The sequence below is a fragment of the Tetrao urogallus genome (assembly GCF_951394365.1).
Source record: "Tetrao urogallus genome assembly, chromosome: 6".
NCBI classification, from domain to species: Eukaryota; Metazoa; Chordata; class Aves; order Galliformes; family Phasianidae; genus Tetrao; species Tetrao urogallus.
This window is the reverse complement of record NC_136819.1, coordinates 30,959,628-30,983,615: the sequence shown is the minus strand read 5'-3', so window position 1 is coordinate 30,983,615 and position 23,988 is coordinate 30,959,628. Positions and strand designations below refer to the sequence as shown.

At 42.4% G+C, this 23,988-nt stretch overlaps 1 protein-coding gene across 1 annotated transcript in view; it reads left to right on the top strand.

The window, feature by feature from the left end:
- Positions 1–1,952: 1,952 nt before the first annotated feature.
- Positions 1,953–23,988, top strand: part of SPRED1 (sprouty related EVH1 domain containing 1) — a gene marked incomplete at both ends in the record, with an annotated part of 53,039 nt that continues 31,003 nt past the window's right edge. The window contains one exon of the mRNA XM_079536911.1: positions 1,953–1,984. Within this exon, the coding sequence (XP_079393037.1) occupies positions 1,953–1,984 (32 nt within the window). The remainder of the gene's footprint in view (positions 1,985–23,988) is intronic.

Here is a 23,988-nt window from a genome sequence, read left to right as displayed (position 1 = left end):
GTTTCAAAACACGTTTTTAGGGCAGCAGACAAGAGGTTCCTGTATTCAAATCACGCATTGAATCACTGAGAATTGTAATATTGTGCAAAATTGGGTTTCTGGTATATTTTTAGAATTTAGATGAGATTGTGCCATGAATAACCGATCCATTTTTGACTGTACCATTTTAGGAAAAAAAATGTTTTTACTAAACAATTAGAAAATTTCCTCCAAAAGCTGCCCTGATAAGGAAGAGAGCATCACAGGGCACGTTTAGGATGCGTGCAAACACGTGCCACGTGGGCCACTGAGCAGAGCGGCGTGACAGTAGCTTGCTATGATTGCTCCATCACGCTGATGGCAGAGCCCCTTTGGAGTTTGGAACAGGAATGTTACAGTGAATGTAAACCACCCATGCCTTCTTTTGCCTGGAAGAGAAGATTATATATACATACATATACATAAAATAGGTTCTATTTAAAATGTTTTAACTAACGATTCTACGAACCTCCCCTCCAAAAAGAATTCCTCCTTCAAAAACCTGACAGGAACTTTTTCTTCAACTTTTTCTCAGAGCTCTCAATCACGAAAGAAAAAAAAAAAAAAAAAAAAAAAAAAAAAAAAAAAAAAAGGAAAAGCCGTCCGGAAAAAGTCTCTGGACATCATTCCAACGAACCGCCCTCCAACCCCGGTAGGGCTGCGCTCCCCACCCCGCTACCGGCGCTGCCCTAGGCGCTCCCCCCGCCTCCCCACCCCCCGGGGGCAGCAGTCCGCGGACGGCCGCGTGGGAACCGCTGCGTTTCCGCACAGGAAGGGGACAGCTCATCGCTGCTGTGCAGCAGCGGGGGAATGAGCGGTTCCAGGAAAAACGGAACGGGGCTGGAGTTGGGAGAAGTGCCTCAGAAGTAGCGGATGCGCATTGTCAGCCTCCACCGCGCCGCTCCCCCGCTCTTACCTGCCCCTCTTCGCGCCTCCATCCCGCAGGCCCGGCGCACACGGATCCCGGCGGGAGCTCCCCAGCGGGGTACCCATCAGCCCCGCCGGTCCCGGCCCGCGCGGCTCCCCACTCAGCACTCAGCGCACAGCGCTGTGGCACGTATCCCTCCGCGGCGGCTCCCGGGAATGGCGTGAGGCAGAGCCGCGGGAACTACTTTGGGAGAGCCGAGCGGCAGCGGGGCTCAGGGAGAGCGCCGCACCCGGCCGGGCAGCGGGAGGAGTGTAAGGGACGGGTGTGCGGGGGGGCCACCCGCTTCCCTCCGCCCCGCTCCCCTGCGGTTATTTTGGATCGCGCAGTGGCGGCGGAAGGAGCCCGAAGCCGACGCTTCCGCCCAGTTTTCCTGTGAGGGGGCGGCGGAGCGAGGAGCGCAGCGCCCAACTTCCCGCAGCCCTCCGCGGGCCGGGGGCTCTCCCTGCCGCACCCCCGCACCACACCGCACCGCCGTGACGCAGCCCCTCGCTGCCGGCCCTCCCCCCCACCCCCGAGCCGCCTTAAAACGCCGCCCTCCCCCCCCCCCCCCCCACCACCAGCCTCCTCCTTGGCACCAGCCCCCCCTCCCCTCCCCTCCCCCGTCGCCGGGCCGCGGCCGTCTGCAGGAATCCGGCGGAGAAGAGAGGGCGGGAGGAGGAGGAGGAAGAGGAGGAGGAGGAGGGCGGCAGCGCGGCGAGCGATGAGCGGCGGCGGGAGGACGGCGCGGCGCTGCGCCTGGCGGCGAGGAGCTGTGCCTGGGCGCCGCCGCGCCGCTTCCCAGTAACTGCGGGAGAGAGAGAGCGGAGCGCCGCGCCAGCGTTGCATCGCCGTCTCCGCCATCCGCACGGATACGGCGGCTTCGTGCTTCTGCGGGACCCGGACCGCTCCGGCCCGGCTGCGGCTGGGGGCGAGCGGGGGGGAACAATGGTGAAGTTTCTGGTGAGTTCTGGCTGCGCCCCGGCCGCTCCGCTGCTGCTGCTCTGCCTCGGATCACGGTGAGAGGAAAATGAGCGAGGAGACGGCGGCTGCTAACACCGAGTAAGCTCCGCGCGTGTGCGTGTGCGCGGACGGGGGCGCGGGTCGGGGCGCGGGGCCGTGGCGGTGTCGCCCCTTGGCGGTGGGGCCGGGCCGGGCTGCGGAGCGCGGTGTTCGGCGGCGTTCCGCATGGAAACGGGCGTGTGGGAGCTCCATCCTGCAGGAAACTGCTCCTGAATGTTAATTGGATGAGTCAGTCCGTGTAAATACGGCTTAAACCTGCCCTGGAGCCCTGCTTTTTCTTTTCCTTTTTTTTTTTTTTTTCTTTTTTTCTTTTTTTTCTTTTTTTTTTTAGTGAGAGCTTGGGACTTTTATTTTTTAAGAGAGGAAGGGGCAACTCAGGGATCTCAGTGTTTTTAACGTGCCGGGATTGAAGGAGACCTGGAGCAGAATGAGCGGTTGAAGCTCACCATAACGTCTTAGAAATACTACTAATAAAAAAAGAAAAATAAATCTTTGGGGCAGGAAGAGGAGATGAGCGTTGGGCAGAGAACGCGGGAGTGCCTCAGGACTCTGAAACGCGAACGTGGGGCGTTCTGAAACTTCTTTTATCGCAAGAAAGTTCGGGTGCCCGCGGAGCTTCGGGTTGACGGCCCCGCGCCCGGGCGCTGCCACCCCCCGATGGGCCGTGTGGGCACCGCTGACGCCGCGGGTCGCAGGGCGCTGTGGGTCGCTGGGGAGCTGCGGGGTACCGCTGCCACCCGGGCAGGAGAGCGCGGGAGCCGCCCCGCAGCGCGGCCCGGCGCGGAGCCGCGCGGCCCGGGCCCGCGGCGCCCCGCAGAGCCGCGGGGGCCGGGCCGGGAGCGGGGCCGGGGCGGGCCGCGCCGCTGCGGTGTCAGCGGGGCCGGGGCTGGAGCCGGAGCCGCCGCCATGTTTTCTTTTTTTGTGAATCGCTCTCATTTGCATACCACGATCTCCATTCATAAAAAAAACAACGCCATCCGACCTGCCGGCCGGGCCCGCTGGCCTCGCCGCCCTCCGCCCCTCGGGGCGCGCGGGGCCGGGCGCGGGGCGCGGCGAAGAGGGCCCGCTGGCAGGCTGCGGCCGGGGCCGCTCGGGAGCCGCGCGTCGCCGTGCGGTGCCGCGCTTGTTGACACGGTTATGTGGGAAATATCAGCCGGGGAGGTGCTGTGGGCACGTGATCGCTCCATTCATAAAGTACCTGGCCGTCCATTCAGGCGCGATGCCTGCACGTTGCGCGCTGCCGGGCGGCCCGCGGGACGGGCACGGGGAAGGCGGGGGGGTCTGCACGGGGCTGGGCGGCCTCCTGCCGCGGGTACGGGGAGGCCGCCGCCGGGCCGGGGTTGCGCTGCGGTTCGTGCTCGGCTCGTTCATATGAAGCGGCGTTGGTTCAGAAAATGCCTCTCGCGGCACAGGCGCACATCGCGGCACGGAAGGGTTTATTCAGAAAACGTCAGCGTGTTTCCCCCTGCCGAAAACGCTGGCTCAAAAATAAAATAACGAAAATCGAATCCATTCATGCGAACGCGTTTTCCAAACGGTGCCTTAATCGCTTCTCGGTCCTCGTTGGTGACCGACGCTCGTATCTGCGCGGTGCCAGCGGATAAGGGAAGGCGAGCGGCCGTCGCAGCGGCGCTGGGGCCCCGGCCGGGCGGGCCGTACCGGCACTGCGGATCGGAGCGGGCAGCCGCTCGGGGGGTAAATGGCAGTGCGGGCGGCAGCGCTTCTCTTCAGCCTGCGCCGTCACCTCCGGGGTACCAGGGTAACAGAAGTGTTGTAACGTGGCGTCAGCTGTTGAAAGGTCAAAATAATAACTTTGCTTTCAAACGTTTTTAAATCTTCGTTACAAAAGGAGGGGGAAAAAAAAAAAAAAAAAAAAAAAAAAAGAGTGAAATGCGGAGATGCAAGACCACTGAAGGAGCCACCGTGACTGTTTGGTGCGACTGCTCTGCGGTTGCCAGTGCTAAAATGGAGCTGCTGGTTGCTTGTGAATACACCATTTCATTACCTCTACAAATTACATGGAGGTGATCCTTAATTATCCACTTGTGGGGTGGAGGAGGTTGTGTCTCTGGTGGAAGTGGGAGAACACCTGAAGGCTTACTGAGTGTTACTTGAAATAAGAAGAGTGAGCCCTCATGTAACGTTTAGTCTAAGTTCATTCGGCATTGCTTGCAGCTCAGGGTATATAAGCTAACAATGCGTTTTCAGCAGCAGTGCTTTTTCTCTCACAGTGGATATTTTTACTTCCTAGAATGTCACAAGCATTCTAACTTGGGGGGAGGGGAAGGTTGAGTTGAAATATGTACATATATAATATATTTCCCTCAGTTTCATTTGCAGTTCTGCTAGCAGCTCTGACAGGGCCAGAGTCGTTCCTCCCTGCTGATCGTGCACACAGCACTGGAGTGCTGCTGTGAATGACAGGGAAATAGGATTGAAATTCAAAATCGTTTGTGAAAACAGGACAGATCTGCACGCTGAAGTACATCATATATTAGAAGATCTGTGCTTAATTTTATTATGATTGATATCATCAATGGCCTTGAATTCATTAACAAATCTCACTGCATGTAAGGGCAAATACGGGTACTTGGCAACATTTTTTGTGCCATCGTGACTACCAGCTATACCCCAGTAATTAAGCATTATGCTGTGTTTACAAAGCTTCGTTTTATGGAATAAGACATAAAGGTTTGTGATGCCTGGAGTCAATAATATTAAATTCTTTTAAACTGTAACGTGTGGTGCAGAAGATTAATTAAAAAGCTGCATTAAGGACTATTAGGTTTCCTGTCAGTCATGAGCACGTGTCGGGCAGCCTTCTAAAATCCTGACTGCCACAGCTGGATTTTTTTTGTGGTGATTTTTGACTGCTCTTGTAAAGCTTTCACTGCATTTGTCAGTTAGATCTTAGTTAAATGAGAGTATTTCTGTAGCTTTCCAGATCCATTTCTGTACTAGTTTTTTTCCTCTCAGTGCTGTTGTGTGGTCAGTGGGAACACAATGCAGCACTCACAAATGCTCTTAGTTTTCAAATGAAGGAATTAGTGGGACGTGTGGCCTCGTGGGTCAATCTGCTGTTCATGCAACTTAACATAATAATGTCAGAGCATGCAGGTCAGCAAGCACTGTACAGAATTCCGATCTGATGGCAGATTTTAGTGCTGTCTGGAAATGCTTCTGAGTTTCAGTGTTGTTACCCAACAGAAGAAGTGCTGCGTTATGTAGTGCCTGTTGAGCGGGGATGAATGATGTCAGGATTAAGATGGAGTCTGAGTCGCTCTATTGAGAAGGAGGATCACTGCTTCCCTGCTTGTTTACTTTCCTCTGTGTTGCAGGTGGCCCCTTTCTCTTTGAGGGAATGTCTCTGCTCTGGATTCATATTTTGAGGGCACTTTTACAGATTTAGGCTGTCATATGTTGTGCTCCACCAGCACAGGCATTCTTCTGGTCATTTTCCTAGGTAATTTGATTTAGGAGATTATAAATTAAAGAAGCACTGAGTGTACATTAGAGCTGTGTGCTTAACCATTTCTAGGTTGTGACGGACTAAACACCCTCAGGTGCTGTTGATTTGAAAGCAAAGGTGAACTGTGTTTTTTGAAATACAGTACTTGCTATATTTATATATTTCCCCTGAATATGAATGAAAATATTGCTTCATGGGGGCTTCAGAATTTCTTGCAGTTGAAGTCCAAACTGAACAGTGAACACGAGATCCTATCTGAGAAAGCAAAGCCAACTAGTTTGTTTTCATTAATTTAATACGTTTCAGCAGGCTGATTTTACTTCTGAAGCATAAGCTTCAAAATTTTTCTTCTCTTTATGTAAGGAATTTGTGGTGATTTTTTTTTTTTTTTTTTTTTTTTCCTTAAGGCGGGGTAATTTGTTTTGAAAGCAGTCAATTAATTATGATGGAATCATTACAATTCACATATATTTTCTTCTGTGGCAATGGCTCTGTGTTTAGTCCTGGGGAGGCTTTTCCAGTTCTGTGAACAGCTTCTTGTTGTCTCCTGGGCTTTGTGCTATGCTGCACTATTCTGAAGGTGAAACTGAATTTACATATTACATAATCATCAAGTCAGTAATGTTTTTTTTTTCTTTTTTTAAAAGCTTTACCTTAACAGCGTTACTTGAGTACTGTACTGCTGCAGAAAAATACCTTTTGGCTGTTTCAGTATAACTGGAACCAGTGTTAACATTTGAATTTTAAAAGGACTTTTTTTTTTCCTTGTTTGTTTAAAATCTGATGTGCTTGAACTGTTAAAAAGGCAGTGGCGACATCAGCACATGCTTCAGAAGTAAAGAGCTTTCTTGAAAGGAATATATCTTGACAGGATCAGAAGTCACAGGATTAAAGCTGAGAGCATTCCTAGTGTTCTTAGGTTAACTTTTTATATTTCTTATTTAGCCTTTCTTGTGAGTATTCAGAAAAAATTATATGCATTGGTGATGACTTGATGGGATACAACAAACACCAGAATAAAAAAACAACACTGTTGAGAACGTTGCTGCGAGTTGAAAAGGGAGACACGGGAAATGCTTTCGTCGGTTTTGGTTTTTACTGCTTTGATTCAAAAACAAAACCAAAACCCAATCCTGTGGTACAGCATCTGCTGTACTGTCTGAAACCTTGTTGCTGTGATGCTGAAACATATGCTTTCTCCCTCTTAGTATTCTTTCCTGATTGAACTGGTTGCAGTTTCCTTCAAGGACTCGAGAGCTTGCTGGCAGTTGCCATGTTGCTGAGGTTCCCAGTTTCTTTATGGGTGTTTACAAAATGAACCATCTTTGGCTGTTTCCTCTCTGTTCTCATGTTCAGCATTTAAGCAAACAAATTGTAACTAGCAAAGCTCACACAGCTACCGTACTGACGGAAGTGGTTGCATGGATTTACCATGGTTCCTCGAAATCTTCTCCTTTCTTTCTGTTCGAAATACTGATTGCTTTATCTGAAAGCACTTCTGGTGGCAAAGTATTTGTTTAGTTACTGGGGATTTTTATAAAGGAATTGAGTTTTAATTTGGGATATTTGTACCGTGTTTGCCACGTTTTTCCTATGCCTTGATACCTGGTTAAAGGTCTTGGTGTTCAGCAGAAATACTCTTCATCATTGCTCCTTATTTAAGGAGGGAACTGGGTGCTTTTTTTATGTATGCTGTATTAATAAATATTTCTAGACATAGAAATATTTATAAGGCAATCCATATTCTTGTTAAACTTTTCCTACATTAGGTGAGAGAACAGATATTCAACTCATGTTTGAACAGTGATTGCATGAATTCTCTTGACTGGTACTACTCCACGTTGGTTTTTCATATAAGATGCAGTGTTGTGTTGTACAGGGTAACATATTCTATGGTATCTGGTAGGTACCAGGGTAATAAACATGCTGTCTCTCCTGCTCATTGAGTGGTGTCTGTAATAGTGCTTAGTCTCTAAGGCTGTGGTAGTTTTGAACAGCACTCGATTGTGTTGAACAACCAACCAAACATGTTATGTGTTATCTCACATCTTTCCAGTTTATCTTTTTCATAATGCTCATGCAAATATCTCTGATACCAGACTGCTGAGAAAATACGTGTATATTTATTTTGACTGTATTATATTCACTGTTCTTTCTGTGACAAGAAAATATTTTTTAAAAAAACAAACAGCAAATCTTCAGTTATGCTTGGGGGCAGAAAATGTGCATTTAAGTGTTTTCAGTAGTAAAATTAAGTATAAATGTTCCTCTAATTAAATAATAGCAGAGTTGTTACGGATAATTGCAGGCCAGAATTCCCACGGCTCCAGATAAAGCAGGCACAAATAAAATCCCAGTGTAATCCTGATAAATGCAGCTATGTGTGCAAGGAGCTCACACATTTTTGTCTCCAATAATTCAGTGTCTTGCTATAGTGAATACTGCCATCAGGGAAAGTATGGTCTGTTCAGCATTACTGATACCAAACTTGTATGGATTAGAACATACTTTCCTAGTACGTGCTCTACAAGAATTCCCCAAACGTGTACTGTCAAAACATTTAAACCATGTTTAAAGAGGAGGTGGTAAAGATTTTTTTTTTTCTCCAGGTGTATTCTTGTGCTTAAAAAATGTGACCACTGCTCCGTGTGGTATTTTTGTGAGGTGAGGAAGTGGTGTAATCTGTTCTCCTACTGTGAGTCAAACACTTCACCTGCTTAGAAGCGTGGCAGACATAGGAGCCCACGTTGCCTTGAATGGTTTGTGAGAGCAGGCTTTGTTAAAGCCTATGGAATGAGCTGTCTCTTTTCTGTCTTTAAAAATTAACTCTAGAAAAACAGTACCAAATAACTAGGTCTTCTCCAAGAATGTCTGACAAATGTTGCCAGTTGCTCTTTTTCTTTGACTTACCCTGACAAGTTGTGACACTGACAAGTTTGTCAAAGCAACAATGAAACTGGTTTATTTATTTCAGTTTTAGTGAAGTCAAATGCTGTCAATAAACAAGTGTAATGAGAAGAAGTATTAAGAATGTCATTAATAAAGCAAATACTGAAAACTTGGGTGCAGTTTGTTAAAAACTACAGCTGAAACTGGCTGTCTTCCCTAATTAAGGGCAGAATTGGCAAGATAGAGCTCTTGGTGAGGACTCCTGCCTGCAATTTTTTTCTTTCAGAAGCTGTGCAGAAGAGTTTTGGTGAGGTGGTATAAACCTTGAGGACAGTAGTGACTTCTCTCTTAAACCTTTTAAGGATTAAATGCCTGTGAAAGGTGGGAGCACAGAGCCTGCTCTGATGTTAGGTGTTTACGTGGCTTCCTAGAAACTCCTCAGCTGGTGACATTCTGCAGTGACTGGTGCCCCAGGTATTTCTTTCTGTACATGCCATGCTTGCTCCAGGTCCCAGAACACTGCCTTAATGTGAAGTGTGTGATCAATGCCAACACATTCTGAACCTGAACAGGGACGTGGTTTTGAAAAGTGTGAAGAAACTAATTTGGGGTCAAGCGTTGAGACCTATACATCTAAAATGGGAAATGGTGGTTTTTGTCTAAGTGGTGGTCCTTATGTACCAATACTGTACGTTTATAAGCACTAGTTCCTGTTGCTAATCCCTGGTCTCTTTCTTCCTTTAAGACCAAGAAAAATTGGAGATTTCCTAGCATATATATTCACAATAGCATATTTGTGCCCTCATCAGGGGGCAGTAATCTGTGTTGTTACAGTGATCCTCTGTAGTGTGGGGACTGCTGATCTGCTCTGCTGATGTCATACCAAAAAAAAAAAAAAAAAAAAAAAAAAAAAGCTTTTTCTGCCTCTTTAATTTTGCAAGATTAAAAAATCTCTAAGAGGGATAATGAGTTCCACTGTTATATAATGAGTGTGCCAAGAGAATGCAGAGTTGTACAGTCAAATACTCAAGAATTTTCAAGCTTCAGAGCAAAGACTGTGCAGTTCTAATCTGTGTGTCTGAGGGGTATGAATTTTGATGGTTTTGATACTGAAGCAGAGCCGACATGGTAATTAAATTGCCTGGGTTCCACTCTCAAGCCTTCAATGATAGGAAGCACCCATTTTTGCTGTTTTCAGCCTCTTGCTTCATTTGCTGAGTGAGACCTGCATCCTCTGGCTGTGTACAAGTGGTTCTGTGTCATTGAGGACTCCATCCAGATAAAGCTGTAAATCCTATAACTGCTACCGTTGAAATATAAAGGAGCACTAATAAGCTTGCTAGATTTTTGTTTGTTTCTGCACTTTTCTTGTTTTATTCCTTTAAATTTTCAAATTTCAGCTATTGGGTTATTTCAGATGTTCATGATGCTGTTGTAATTTTTTTCCAGTTATGTTGTATGGGGTTTCTTGTATTGCTCTGATACTCTGATTCTCTTTATCTGAAAATTTATCTTTTTTCCTCCTTCCTTCCAATTTGGAGGCTCTCTGAGAACTTACTTGAAGTAGTGATAGATCTGCTAACTCGTGCTAAGTGAAGCCGTGATGCTGTCAACCCTGTGCACATCAGTCAGAGTGCCATCAAGATGATGCCATGCACAGGTGTTTGTGCAGCGGGGCAGCCCCTGCACAGCATGGCAAAGCAGGCCTGGGGTTCAGCCCTGTCGCAGCATGAGGCCTGCACCAGAACTTAACATGCCAGTGCAAGGTACTTGCAGCTCTCCTTGAAACAAAAGTGCATTAGGGCTTCTAAGTGTCCTGACTGAATCTTGCTTCATCTTCTTCTTTCTGCCTCCAGAAACTTCAGGAAATGTGCAGCCACTGCTCAGTGTTGAGCTGATCTCTAGCACTGTATCTTCATGTTCTGTGTTTGTGCAGAACAGTTCTGGCTCAAAATATCTTGTCTGAGCTGTGTTTGGCTTGAAACATCTTTCCCAGAGCCCCCATACGCACCTTAGCGTGTACATGCTTTGTTTCTATGGTGATGGGGAAGCATGGTGCGTGTTGGCAGCCCTGTGTTAGGTAACGGAGGACTTGCAGAAAGTGAGTGGTTCCCTGGGGTGCAGAAATAGGACCATGGCCATGCTTGCACCCCTAGTGCCTTGCTGCCCAGGTCTGGCTTTGAGGGTAGGCCTGGCTCTGCTTTGGGCTGTCTGAGCTTGTGGGCACCTCTGGGAATTGATCCCAGGAGAAGCTGAAGGAGTGTTGCCTTACCGTATCCTCTGAAGTATCTTGTGCCATGCATGAGCAGGGAGTGTGTACACATTTGTTTCCCCAAAGGAAGGCAGAAAACACAGTCTCTTCATTTAGTAGTTGTAATCTGGGTAAGAGCCTGTCTGTTAGCCAAAATTATTCCAGAATAAGACATTAATTTTTATTCTTGAATAAGTCATGAATTGCTGTAGTTTAGTATAGTGTTATTTCCTGTTAAGATACTTTTATTCTTCTGGAATAAGTTGGGTTAGGAAGAGGAAAAATCATAAGCTTGATTATTGAAGGAGAGGAGCTTTTCAGGTCCTTCCCTTCAAGCCTTTCCTTCTCTGCCATACCTATTCAAACTTTAGGGTTATGGTTTGTTTATTTGCTTTTCTTGCATGACACATTTTGTTACTTGTTTGTTTATTTTTCTCCTTAAAATGGCATATTTTTTTGTGTTCTGAAGTGCTTTGGCTATTAAAGCGACCCTTCCTTTTAAGTGATGTGTTTCATTTTGGTTTGTTTGGGGTTTTTTTTTGTTTTTTCCTTTTTGTGTGAAAGCATTTTCTTGAACTGCCATTCTCAAGCAACTTGTCCAGAAAAGCTTGTCCGAAACAGAAGACACCAGATTACAGTCTCTTTTAAGACATTTTGACTTACCACTTAGCATGTCTTAATACTAGGGTATTCTGTTCAGGCTTTGTTTGCCTTTTATTGTGGTGATGCTAACAAAAAACCTGTTTGGGTTTTTGGTCACTCTGAACAACAAAAACGTAACCCAAATAAAAACATTTGTTGTAGGAAGACAGAATGCTTCCCACAGGCTATGAGTTCATCCTCCTTTCAGCAGTGGAAGTCATCGCATGAATGTTTAAAATCTGCGTTGTGATCTCTCTGTGACAGAAAATTCAACTGAACTTTTCCATGTTTTTGAAATTGGTGAATAATTCTTCATTAAGTAAAATTAGAATTGCAGTTTCTTGTCTGAATGAAGTCTTTAGATTAGATTTCTGGAACAACTAGAATAAGATTTACTGTTAGTATTTCAGCTGTTTTTTAGGCCTGAATGACTTTCTGAGAGGTACAGGATTGGCTTTTCTGTTTTTTGGCATATTTGTGCTGCACGAGCTTGATCCTCAGGGTTGAATATAAAAGGTGAAGTAAAAGATTTAACTACTGCTTGGTCCTCATGTTCTTCCCAACTTGAGTGAGGGAACAATGAGCTTTGATTGATGCGCCATCCCACATAAGGCACGAAGATCCAGATCTCTGCTGTGTGCTTCAGGAAGAGTTTATTTCATTAGAGGAGCTGCAAGAGAGATCCTTTTTAACTTCTGCATGACAAAGAAATAAATGAGTGTCACTTCTCAAGAGCCAAAGTGATTTTGGCCAACTTTTCTGAGATTGCTTGTTGGTAAGGCAGTTACAGGCATATTTGGGAGAGGCAGCTAAGTACTGTTAAAACTTGTAAAATATTTTACTGAAATGTTTAAATCATTTATATAGCTGAAAGATTATTCTAAATCATTACAGTTTTGATTATCTTGTATTTGCTGAAATGTAGGAGTTGCCAGATAGGACACATCAAACCACAGTCTAAGCATTAAATTGAGTTTCATAGATAGTTTTGTTTCTCCATTCAAAGTTGAGAAATACTGCTTCTCTCCAACAAGGAAAAGGCAATTCCAGTAATAATAACATGTGTGATTCATGTCGGTTTAACTTAATTCTCAAGTTTCGGTGTCCAGGATACAAAGAAGTAATTCACTATTTTGAAGCCGAAAGTAAAAAATCACGAATGTAAATATTTGATAAAACAGTACAAAAAATGCAAGGAGGCAATGTACCTTAAGTAAACATTACTAAAACATTCACTCTGAGGTTACATCCTGGGGCAGATCAGCATATTCAGGTTACCAGCCTTGTTACCAATTGGTTACCAGCCAGTGCTGATTTTCCTTGCTTAGGAAAAGCAAGTAGTTATATATGTAAAGAAGCATTAAAATTTTCTTGATTGTTAATGTAAATGGAAATGTAGGATGGAAATAATGGTGTAAGTTGCTACAGCTTAAATCTGTTTTTCATCTTCTGATATCTTCTAGGGATAGTTATCTTCACTTTCTGAAGTGCCTGTGGTATTTTGGACACCACAGCCTGAAAAGAAATCAGCTCCAGTCAATGCCTTCAGTGGAATTGGAGCATTTTACATTCCTTTACTTTTGTTTTCTGCTTTTTTTTTTTTTCTTGTCTCTGTTATGCTTTCTCCAATGTAAAAATGAGTAGCAATAACTGTTATTTCCCAATTTTAACATGGAAATAGAAATACATGGACTGGGCTGTATTTGGTGATAGAGATTTTTAAAATATATATATTCCCTTATTTTTCTATGTAATCAAAAGGTGTATTTTATTCCAAATAAGTGTAGTCTTTTCAGTTAAATTGAAAGATGTTGTTTATGATTTTGTCTTTGACCAGGAAAATAGTTTTGTTCTACTGTATTTTCAGCGGGATGCAAATTTCATTGTCTTTACATACACTGAGAAGTTATGTTCTTTGGAAGATTTTTTGCTTTCCTCTGCAATGAGTTCTTATTACAGATCAGCAAGTAGTTCTGTCAGAGATTGCTTCTTTGGAAGATATCCTTTGGTAATAACAGTGCTGGCCTAAAAGTAGGAAGTCCACTTAGTCTAACGTTTTTTTGATGCATCACTACAGTACATCTTAGGAAGCTCAGACTAATACTTCTCAGGATTAAAGTATCCGGGTAGTATTTGTATGCTTTCGATTTCAATGGAAAGCCAAATCAGAAGTTGTTCAATATCTGACAGTGGATGTGGGCAAGATTTTATATTACCCCTATGAATCATTTTTATAACACTTGTTTTTTTTTCATAATGGTAAAAATTTCGTTCATCTGCAGTCTTGTAAACTCTGCTGCATACCATCTTTTTCATAAATGAAAATGTTTCAGATGTGGTTATTAATTTCAGTGCAGCAATTCCCAAATCCAGTGGTTGAGGCGGTTACCAAGTGAGAGTACAAGACACAGAGGAGCTAAACTGAATTTAATGTTCACAACAGCCTTTGGGGTTTGGTGAAATTTACCTCTTTGTAATTATGAAGGTCTGAAAGTTGATACTCCTCCATAAAACTATGCAGAAGAGGGCTATTCTCATGCAAATCTTCATAGCTGTGTTGGATTGTGGGTTTTTTGGTTTTGTGGCTTTGTTTAGGGTTGGTTTTTGTTTGTTTGTTTGTTTTTTAGGTCTTAATCTCAACTTCTTTTTAAATGCCTTTCACAAATTGTATGAAGCACTGCGGTTGTGTGACTGATATCAGATATGTGCTATAGGTGGTTTTGTTTTAGTGTTTTTTTGATGGACTACTTACATAACTTGAAATATTTAACTCTTTGGTGTTTATGGGGTTTTGTTGGTTTTTGGTTTTGGAGTTCTTTTTTTAGATCCTTTGACAACCTGTGAAATATTTCAGAATAAGCTAGAGGTGCATAAGTACACAAGCAGTTTAAAATAAAAATAGCTGGAGTTCCATTAATACCCTGCGTTTCACCAAAACTAACAAATCCAGTTTCACTAAATAAATGATACTGGTGTTGTCATTTTGACACGCACAATAACTTTGCCTCCATGTACTTCACAGCCACCTCTTAGAGTATCTAAAGCAAATTTACAGTTGAGATCAGTTAATGAGGAAGTGTGGGAGTAGATTTATTTGAAATCCTCTGAACTCAACTGCTCATTTCTTTGCTCTTTTAATGATAAAGCAGATCTGTGATTTGAAGCAGTTTGGGGACGTTTTGGTGACAAGGTAGATGAACTACCTTAAAACTGCAGAGGGGTCAGCTAATATTTCTACCCTCTGGGTTTAGCATTGCTTAGAAATGGTATTGGAAATCTCTTACTGAAAATGCTGAAGAAACTTGATACTTGGCATATTGAAGCCCTTCAGAGAAGGAATGCTTGTCCTAGGTGTTAAAGGGCATAAATAATTATTTAGTACTGTATTTTATCATTTTGAGTTGTTGATGTTTTACATAAAAATACAAGAATTGCCAAAATTCTTGTCAGAAATCCTTGCTGTTCAATGTTGTTCAACCCATTCTATGACTTTTCTCCACCTCGGCATACCTGCTTAAATTCTATATGCTTGTATTTCTTCTTGAGGATGTTCAAGCTGAAATAGATTATTTATTCCTCGATTCTTTGGTGGAAAGCTTTACCTTATGGCTGTCTGGTGGCACTGTGTTTTACTGTGGCAGCAAGCTGTCGAGCTTTGTGTGGTTTATCTGTTCATCCAGGCTGTGTTGTGTTCTTAGGCATTCAGAAATTGAAATGAATTGAAATGGCTATGCTAGATTATTCAGTTTAATCTCTTGGTACAGTTGGTTTGCTGTTTGTGTTTCTGTGTGAGAACGTAAGGTTAGTTTCAGTATCTGAATGAGTTATTTCACTGCATCATGTACTGCATGAGTATATCTTCTCTTGAAACGGCTTTTTTCACATAACCACGTGAATAAGGTGAGGAATGAAATGACAGTGTTTCCAGTACCTACACAAGGTTCAAGGGAAAAGCTTCTGAATGCGTTTCCCAGCCAAACTGAATTGCTCTGTCAGCGTCAAGTGTAAAGTAACATCTTAGCAGCAGGAGGAAGGGTGCTGGGAATGCCGATGCTCTTGGGCTTTGGCCTGGAGTGAGCAGCTTGTGAGGTGGACAGGAACCTCTGCCTCCTCTGCCAATGTCTGGGCGGTTAGAGCTGGCTTAGGAGTGCGTGGCAGTGGCACTGCCCACCTTCCCCCATGGCTACCAGAAAGGCACTCATGCTTCAAAGATCACACGTGCTTTTGGTTGGGTCTGACCTGCTGCCATCTGAGGGGTAGCTTTACACTGGATATATACAGACATCCAAGGTGCAAAGATTTCTTGATTTATTTTTTTTAAAGTTAAACGTAATATTTCTGTGTTCCAGTCATCTAGAGGCCTATCTGTCATTTTTTGTATATGAGATAAACTGTATTTAATAGAAGTTGATTGAATGTAAGGAATTTGTAGCTGTTGATTTGGGCTGCGGCAGTGTGAACTGTGAATGAAGGATAGTATCGGTTTGTGATAGCTGCCAAGTGTTCTAAATTACATTTTTCCCCTCATTGCTGCTAAGGACTTTTGAACTCCTTGTGGGCAGTTCCTCAGAAGTAAATAACCCCACTGCTATTCTCGCTGCACACAGCACTTTTTCAGCTGTACAGCCTTGAGTGAAAGTCTCACTTTTTGTGGGATTAAAGAAAGGAAGATACCTCATGGGAAAAAGTGGAGTGGAGCAGCAGGGGGAGAAGAGGAAGGGGCGGGGAGTGAGAGAAAAAAACGAAATGTGCTGTAGGGGCTACCTGTGTGTACAGCCGGTTGATGCGGCAGGAGGGGGGCCGGCAGTGGAGGGACCGGGTCCCCTCACGCTGCTCTCAGTGGCATTGGCAGTGACCAGCGCTGCTGCGCAGAAGGTTGTCCTTCCTGATGTTAAAATGGAGGGCGAAGGAGGCAGAAAGGCAACGCCAAAAAGATGAAAAAAACTGACAAGTAAGAAGAGAAATCTAAGGCCTGGCTTTAGGAGTGCATTTAAAAGTCAATGAGGCAAACTACTGGCATCAGGTTTCTAAAATTATTTCAGATGCCTGTCTTGCTCTTTGAAAGCTCTTCTTGTAGCAGATTTTTGAGTTTTTTTTCATTGAAGTTTAGTACAGGGAACATTAGAGTTCTTTATTAAGCCTGCTTCTCATACTGAGTTATTGCCCTGTCAGCCAGTGCGTTAGGTTCTGGAAAAATACATAGTAAACCCCAGTGCCTAATTGATGTGCTGCTTGGAAGCTATAGATAGTTTGTCTAGGAACTGCTTCCAGTCCTACCAGCGGTATCCATGGCACTGGGATAGCATTTCTAGGCAGTTTTTATAGGCTTTATTCGTTAGCTTTCTTTCTACTTTAAAAGAATGCCCATACGCTATTTCTGAGAGTTTAAAGAAAATGCAAAGAGAAGTTTAAATGTCTCTGTGGGCTATGCAGCTGCCATTCTGTATATGACGAGTGACAGGCTTCACCAGAACTCCTGCTTCTGAAGGCAGGAGACCATGATTCTAAAGCACACTGTAGTGATGTTATTTATATCCTGCCAAAAGCAATTATCCTGCAAGGCTTATAAATATGTGTTAGCTTTTGTGCATGCGATAAACTCTGTAGACTTCTACAGAGATCTGTTGGTCTACTCAGACTGATATATTTAAATTTTTGCAGGACTGAAGCCCAAATACTTGCATAAAAAGATGTTTCTAGTTCAGGCATATGCAGATTATTCACCAGTGAGGCAGAAGTGTTTCCTTGGGACTGGTCTGTTGCGATTAGGTTTATTATACCAAGGTAAGGAGGTCTTGCATTTAATAGCATCTGATAAGAGTTGTTTAAAAAAAAAACAAAACTTTTGGTTCACATGCATTATTTCCAACAATTTCTTTTAAGATTTCAAGAACCCTTAACTGTTCGTGAATCCTATTTTTATTTTCTGTGAATCTTGTGCTTCCTTGTGAAGATTTATTACTCCTTAAAGCATCTTCAGTTTGCTACTTTAAGCCCTAAAAGCAGCCTCGTTCTGAGCTGTGTCTTTTCGTCACTGTGTGACAGAAAATGAGCTCCACTGTTGGAGGAAAGGCCTGTGCTTTGGATCTTGGCTACCAAATAGAGCAGCTTTTCTGTTCACCTCACAGCTGCTGCTAATGTTTCATTCTGCAATGGGCAAGTAACCATCCTCGTATGAGACAAAAATATAACTCCATTAGTCAGCTGGCGTGGGCTGCTGAAGCAGAAATGCAGGCTGTATTTTCTCCTGGTGGAGAAAAATCCATCACATCCTATTAAAGTTGCCATTAGCCGACTATGGGGGAATGTACATTTCCTGAATCCATGATTGCCTGTTCTCCTTACTTTGATGGCTGTCTACTTTAAAACTTGTAATTTAGTCATAACTATTATAAGATCATGTTACATCTCTGGGGTTAAATCTATTTGACATATAATCTGTCTGAGAAAAGCCCTTAAGAAATAATGGTGCTTGACACTAACTGAACCTTAAATTATTGTGGCGTGAATTGGAGGAACTTGTTTCTGAGGGGGTTCTGTGAGCTTTCTGAAATCAGTGTCACCCTGCTGGACTTTGCATTTCTAGCATTTTAATTCTAACTTTTAAAGTACTTTATTATTTTAATTCTTTGCTGTTAAACATCAATTTCAAAGTTTCTTTCAAACTGTTGTTTTTGGGTGTTTTTTTTTGGTTTGGTTTGGTTTGGTGTTTTGTTTTTTTTTTCGGTGATGGTGGCTTGTTGTTGTTTTTTAATGGCTGTCTTCTGTACGTTCAAAAAAGGCTAGTAGCATCTTTGACATACTCTTGCCAGTGGGCAGTACAGGGCAATAAGTAAGGAAGAGCTACCACCCCAAAGCTTTTTCACACTAACATTTGCACCCTTAAGGTTTTTGTATGTTCAATCTTCATAATCTGAAATTATGACAAAGTGCAGAACTAAGAAAATAAAGCTGCCTTTATTTCATTCTTGCTTACCAACAACAAGAAAATTATTTTTCATCGTTATTCTGGCAGTAGCAATTTTTAGTTCTGCCTATCACAATGATTCAACAAATGGTTTGCTGTGGTTAGTTTTCCTCTTGCTTTAGGGCTGGATTTTGCTGAAATCTCTCAGCCACCTGATTCTTTGTTCTTTTTTTATGAACTGCAGACAGAGAGAAATGTTCAAATTTCTTAATTTCCTGAACGATAAGTATTTAACCATAGCATACGGAGTGAGTGGTACTAATATAACTGTCACAGATCTCTGATTGCAGTTTGCAGGTATATTAGCACATGTAAATTAAAGGCAGAATAGCATTCAATCTTGCCATATTAAAGTTGACTACCATTTGCCATTGTACCATTTCAAGTTTCAGTTATTGTAGCTAGCAGTGTTATAGTATAGGCAGGTCCTGGTTATATATCAAGCCTCTTGGCAGCTGTCTTGTCTTGGTATTTTGCCTCTTTAGGGCAGGTAATGGGCAGTGCCTTGAGCTGCTTTTGGTTTGCTCACTTCTGCCAGTAATTAAGTTACTTCTTGTTCTCAGTAAGCAAGCTGAGTGATAGTGAAGGACTTCAGAATGTGGTAATGAACAGTAAAGTCAAAATCACATTTTTGTGTTATACCATTAAAATTAAATATGTACTTAATGACTCTCATAGTTTAATTCAATTCTTTAAAATATAAAACTTACGCAGTTTCAGCTGATGGGGCTATTTTCTCTCAAATCAGCTTCCAGCATGTTCATGTAAGTAATGTTTGCTAAAACTTAATATGGAAACAAAGACAATGTTCTTTACTAATTTACACAAAATTTTGATTGCTGAGCTAAAAAGTGCTGTAAACTTCAATGACTATTTTGTAAAATTGAAAATCAAGTCTCCATAACAATCTGTTTTAACTTCTAAGACAAGGAAATAAGAAGATCCTATTCCAGAGTGTTTGATCCTGTAACCCTAATTTTATGTAAAAGCTAAACATAACTATGCATCCAAAGGTTGTGCCCTCATGAGATGCTTTCCTGTTCTCATTGAGCACGGGTAATGGGATTTCTCCTGTGTTCTGCATCTGAGGGTTGTTTTCCTATTGGATTTTTGCACTTTGGAGTTCAATAAAACTTGAATGTTTTCCCCTTGCAAAGGGAAAATCCACCGTGCCTGTTTCTGGTTAGCCTGCCTCTGCCTGTCAGCATTGAGGCGGCTGTGGAGGATTCTTTTCAGCTTTCAACCTTTATCTTCGGCTTTACTCTCTTGTGAGCAGGATCGTCTTCTGCATGTGTTGCTCATTAAACTGGCACCGGTTTTCATTTAATACAGTAATTTTCCTTACGTCAAAGCCTTCCTGTGTGCTGAGTTATGCATCCTAGCCTTCAGCTTTTCTCTGACTGCTCTGAGTTGCATGTAGGCAGCCAGCTTGCTTTGTGTACAACTGAGGGAGAAATGTAAACATTGGTGTGAATGTGCATGTGGATATGGTAAGTGCCTTCCTATCTCAGAGAATTTCTGCAATCAAGGTTTTACTTTAGTGAACTGATGGAATTTAGTAATTGGTCTGTTTGGATGCAGAAATGTGCATGTACGTGGTTGTCTGTAGGCTCTCTTTTGTGGATCCTTTGAGTTGGGCTGCTGGAGAGCTTGTTTTGCCTCGTACAAATTGAAGGAGGTTGCCATATGGTCTGGTATAGTTCATGTACACAACTGTGATCCAGTAGAGGAAAGACAAACTCCCTGCCCCCCTTCTGCTGTTTCAGAGAGGAACAGACAGGAGGAAGTAGGAGTGAGAACAGATTTCTGGATAGATTGGTAGGCAGCGGGGTGAATTCTTAGCACTTCCCACCAGAAGTTTATTCTAATAGCATCAGTGCTTAACTGTGTAACTGCTGTTCGGGAGGCTGGAGCGCAAGGATCAAGAACCAATGCAGGCTTGTGGGGCTAATTCCAAATCTGAATGGTAAAGGTATTTACTTTATATTCTGGAATAAGGCCACGGCGCTCTCAGTGTCTTGTCATGTGAAGTTGACTAGTTTTGTGAAGTTGATCATGGCCTGTTTTTTTATCTTATGTTCAACCAACTGTGAGCACTAGTGCATAGATCAGAAAAACACTGTGGCGATGGGCTGTCTGAATGAGATTTTTCAAAGACACACACCTGGTGGTGGAAGTGTGTGTACAGCGCATCCATAGTGATTGAAATACGTCAAATGCTAAAGGAAGGGAAGTGCTAAGAGATTTTTTTTTTTTTCCTGGTTTCCGGGTCTTTTAAAGTCAAAGGGTAAAGTTTGTCTAGCTTTTCAATAATGTATAGGAGGAACAGATGGAATTTTATGTTAAACTCTGCTACTCTATCGGTGACCAGTTTCAGACTGAGGAATTAAATTAAAAAAAAAAAAAAGCACTAAAAAAAAAAAAAAGAGACTTAGAATTACTAAGTTCATATATGGAACAGAAAACAACTCTTATGAATTTCCTCTGGCTTAAAGTTGAGTTTATATGTAAGCACCAAAAAAGAAAGAAGAAAATGATTTAGGTAGGTCTTAAAATAATTCTTCATACCTGCATTTCTAATGATGAAACTTTGATCTTTGTCATTTTGGGCTGCCTCTGAGAGGCAGTTATGTGTGTTCACCACCACTGCCTTTGCCTTAGAACAGAGGGGCATGGCTGCAGGTGATGTGGTGCACTGATCTGTCAAAGCAATCTTTCTGGGTTGTTGAATTTTCTGCTTAGGTTGCACAACCAGCTTGCTTCACCATTGCATAACGGCCTGAGCTAGCACAAAGGAAGCAGCTGAGTTGTGCCCCGAGACTGAGGGAGGAGAAAGGGGCAGATTCATTGAGGCTGGAGTTAGGTGAGCAGGTTTAGTTGCCTTCCCATTATCCCACAAAATCAAGTAAGTTTTGCTGCAAACCTGCAGGTGCTGAATCACTGGTAGAACTCCTCATACATGACTGTTCAAACAACTCATGTAAGTAAAATCTTACAATTAGTTAGGAGCACTCAAAATGAGGGTTCTGTGTGTCATTTACACGCTCTGCATAGTATACTGTACCCCGTCCATATAACTATTCATTGAAGCATCACCCTTTAATTTGTCTCGTGGAGGTACGTCGTCTGTGTCAGAATGCTTGCCTGAGTATAATCTGGAGGCTGCTTTTTTTCTGAGTGCCTGTGTACTGGAACCCAGTGTTTAAGCTAGAAATTCATGGGGTTTGTATTTTCCTGCATTCTCAACAAATACTGAATAACCTTTTGTAAATAACGATCCTTAGTAAAGGATGAATAGCTGCAAAACTCAAAGGATTTTCATGTATTTTTTTCTTCTTTTGAAGAGAGGAGATTTGTATTTCCACTCCCTTATGTGCCTGGCATAATAATGCAGGGGCACAAACTAAAGCAGTAACAAGTAGCACTGCTGTTAAAAAAAACGTGTTGTACAGTAGATTAACTTAAAATGTAAAGAATCTTCATTTCGAATTATTAATTAGTGCTTCAGGCATTTTATTTTATTTTGTTATTTTTTAAAATGAAAAATGTCTTCTAGCAAAAAAAAAAAAAAGGCTCAGTTGTCAGATCAGTTTTTCCAACTAGTTCTTAAGAGCTATTTTTTTTTTTTTTTTAAACTTCCTTTGAGTGATATTTCCTCTAATATTGGTGATTTTAAAAAGCATCTTTGAGCTGGTGAATCGCTTAAAACAAATCATATTTGTTTGTTAGATATTAAACTTTCTTCTTGGTACAGATTATTGCTGTAGCTCCTTTCCAAAAAAAGGAAAAAAAAAAAAAAAAACCAACAACCCAGATTTGAGTATTCTTAATACTTGCTATGTCTTACTGCAGCTTGAATTCAGACTTTGGAATTTGTACAATAAAGCTCCAACCTTTACTATTACTTCACTTTAAAATTCTGAGAATGAAAGCTTTAATCTGCTGCAAGGCAGTGCTTAATTTCTCTTTCCTCTTTGTTGAAGATATTTTGTTTTTGGTGGATTTATGATAATAAAATTAACAGCTATATATATGTTGATGTGCTTAACAATTCAGTCTTATATTGTGATGCATTTATTTATTGTATTTCTTGAAAATTGTGGTTTCTCTGCCTCTCAATTTTCACCATGTTGTGGGATAAACTTCTCACAGTGTTCAGAATGTCCATTTTCTACGTACCCCTTGATATTCTGTCCGTACATAAAGGAAACTCAGTCTGTTTTGTTAGCATGTAAACTGGGCCAAAACTTGTGGCAGTAAGAATTTGTATAAAGAGAAAATGTATGTTTCTAGGAGGAGGAAAAACTGCTCATAGCCACGTTACGTATTTGTTGCTCATTATTCCACATGTGAAGCCAGAACAAGGAAACTTTAAGAGTTAAATTATGTTGACACTGCAGAAGGAGATCAAATGTGCCAGAATTTGTGACTTGAATCTTAAACATTCACATTTCAGGTTGTGGCTTAATCTCAAAATACATCTATAATGCAGAGAAACAGATGAGCTGTGGCTGGACTGTGACTGCTCCATCTTTTCCTGATCCATATGGGTTTGTGGGAGCTAGCTTGGCACCAGTCACCAGAGGTGAAGCAAGCAGGCTCTGCTGCACGTGATCCCACTGCTTGCAACTTGTACAGCTTGTGTGTTCTGACTTCAGAATCACTTTGAGACACTGTGAGAGCACCTTGAGACCTAAAATCAGTTTTCTGCTGGTGAAGGTTGGCTAGCTGTTCTGGTCTGAAGCGATCCTTCTGAAATTCTCTTGGTTCACTTTAGCATCCTGGTGTTTGTCACTGCCTGGCTGCAGATTTCTTGGAGAAAGTGCATGGCGAGCCCAGCTGACCAGGAGGGAGAGGAGAGGAGTGGTGCTGCAGTGGTGCCAAATGGTGCTTCATCTGCTCGTGGTAATAGCAACACTAGCACGGGCAGGAAAAGGGCTTCAATCTGCTGGTAGAAGGTAGTGCAGAACTACTGGTAGGTTTTTTTTTCCATCAGCAGTGTTCACTGAAAGACTGTCTGAAATGAGGCTGTAGAAAGTGGCTATGGGAAACATAGCAATCTGGCAGCTGTCATTTTCATCTGTCTGTTTATTGGCTATATTAATGCATCATGGTCCTTAGGGATTTCCCACCTGTGTTATTTATAACGATTAACATGATACAGTCCTGGATTGCAATTGGACAGTTTGTAGTTGCTGGAAAGGATTTAATTCATATACAATTACGAATTTAAAACTTCAGTGTTTTACCTTTTTCACTTCTTCTGGAATCAGTTTATATTGGAAGCAAATTAAACCAATTTTTACTGGTTAAGATCTTGCTACAGATTTTATATGCGTGTTTTTATCAGTATATTATAGAAGGCCATTACTTCAGAAGTACTTGCTTAACAAGAGTATGCATTGTGATTGTGCACTGAGGAAGGGCATCCAGGTTTTCTTCCTGTCTCTCCATGTTTAGAAAAATAGGATTCTGTTTGTTACTTTGTTTGTTTTTAAATTAACTTGGTAGGGAAGAACTTATGCAAGCAGCATTTCCTCCCCCAGCCCTGTTCACTTCATGTAGCTGACTTTTGAAACATCTATTACTTCATTTTTGTTACTTGAGTTCTGGCATTTTTAGCTCCCCTTTCTTCCCCTTAAATAACTCTTAGGCAATCTTTTCTTTTTTGTGCTTCCTAAAGAAACAGCTGTGTCAGCTGTTTTTCTTTAAACATCAACTTTTCGTGTGGAATAGTCAATACTGGTTTGTTTTCTTGTTTTTTTTTTTTTTTTCTCTTGTTTTGTTTTTTACAGTCTTTTGTGATAATGCCTCAATTAGATGGT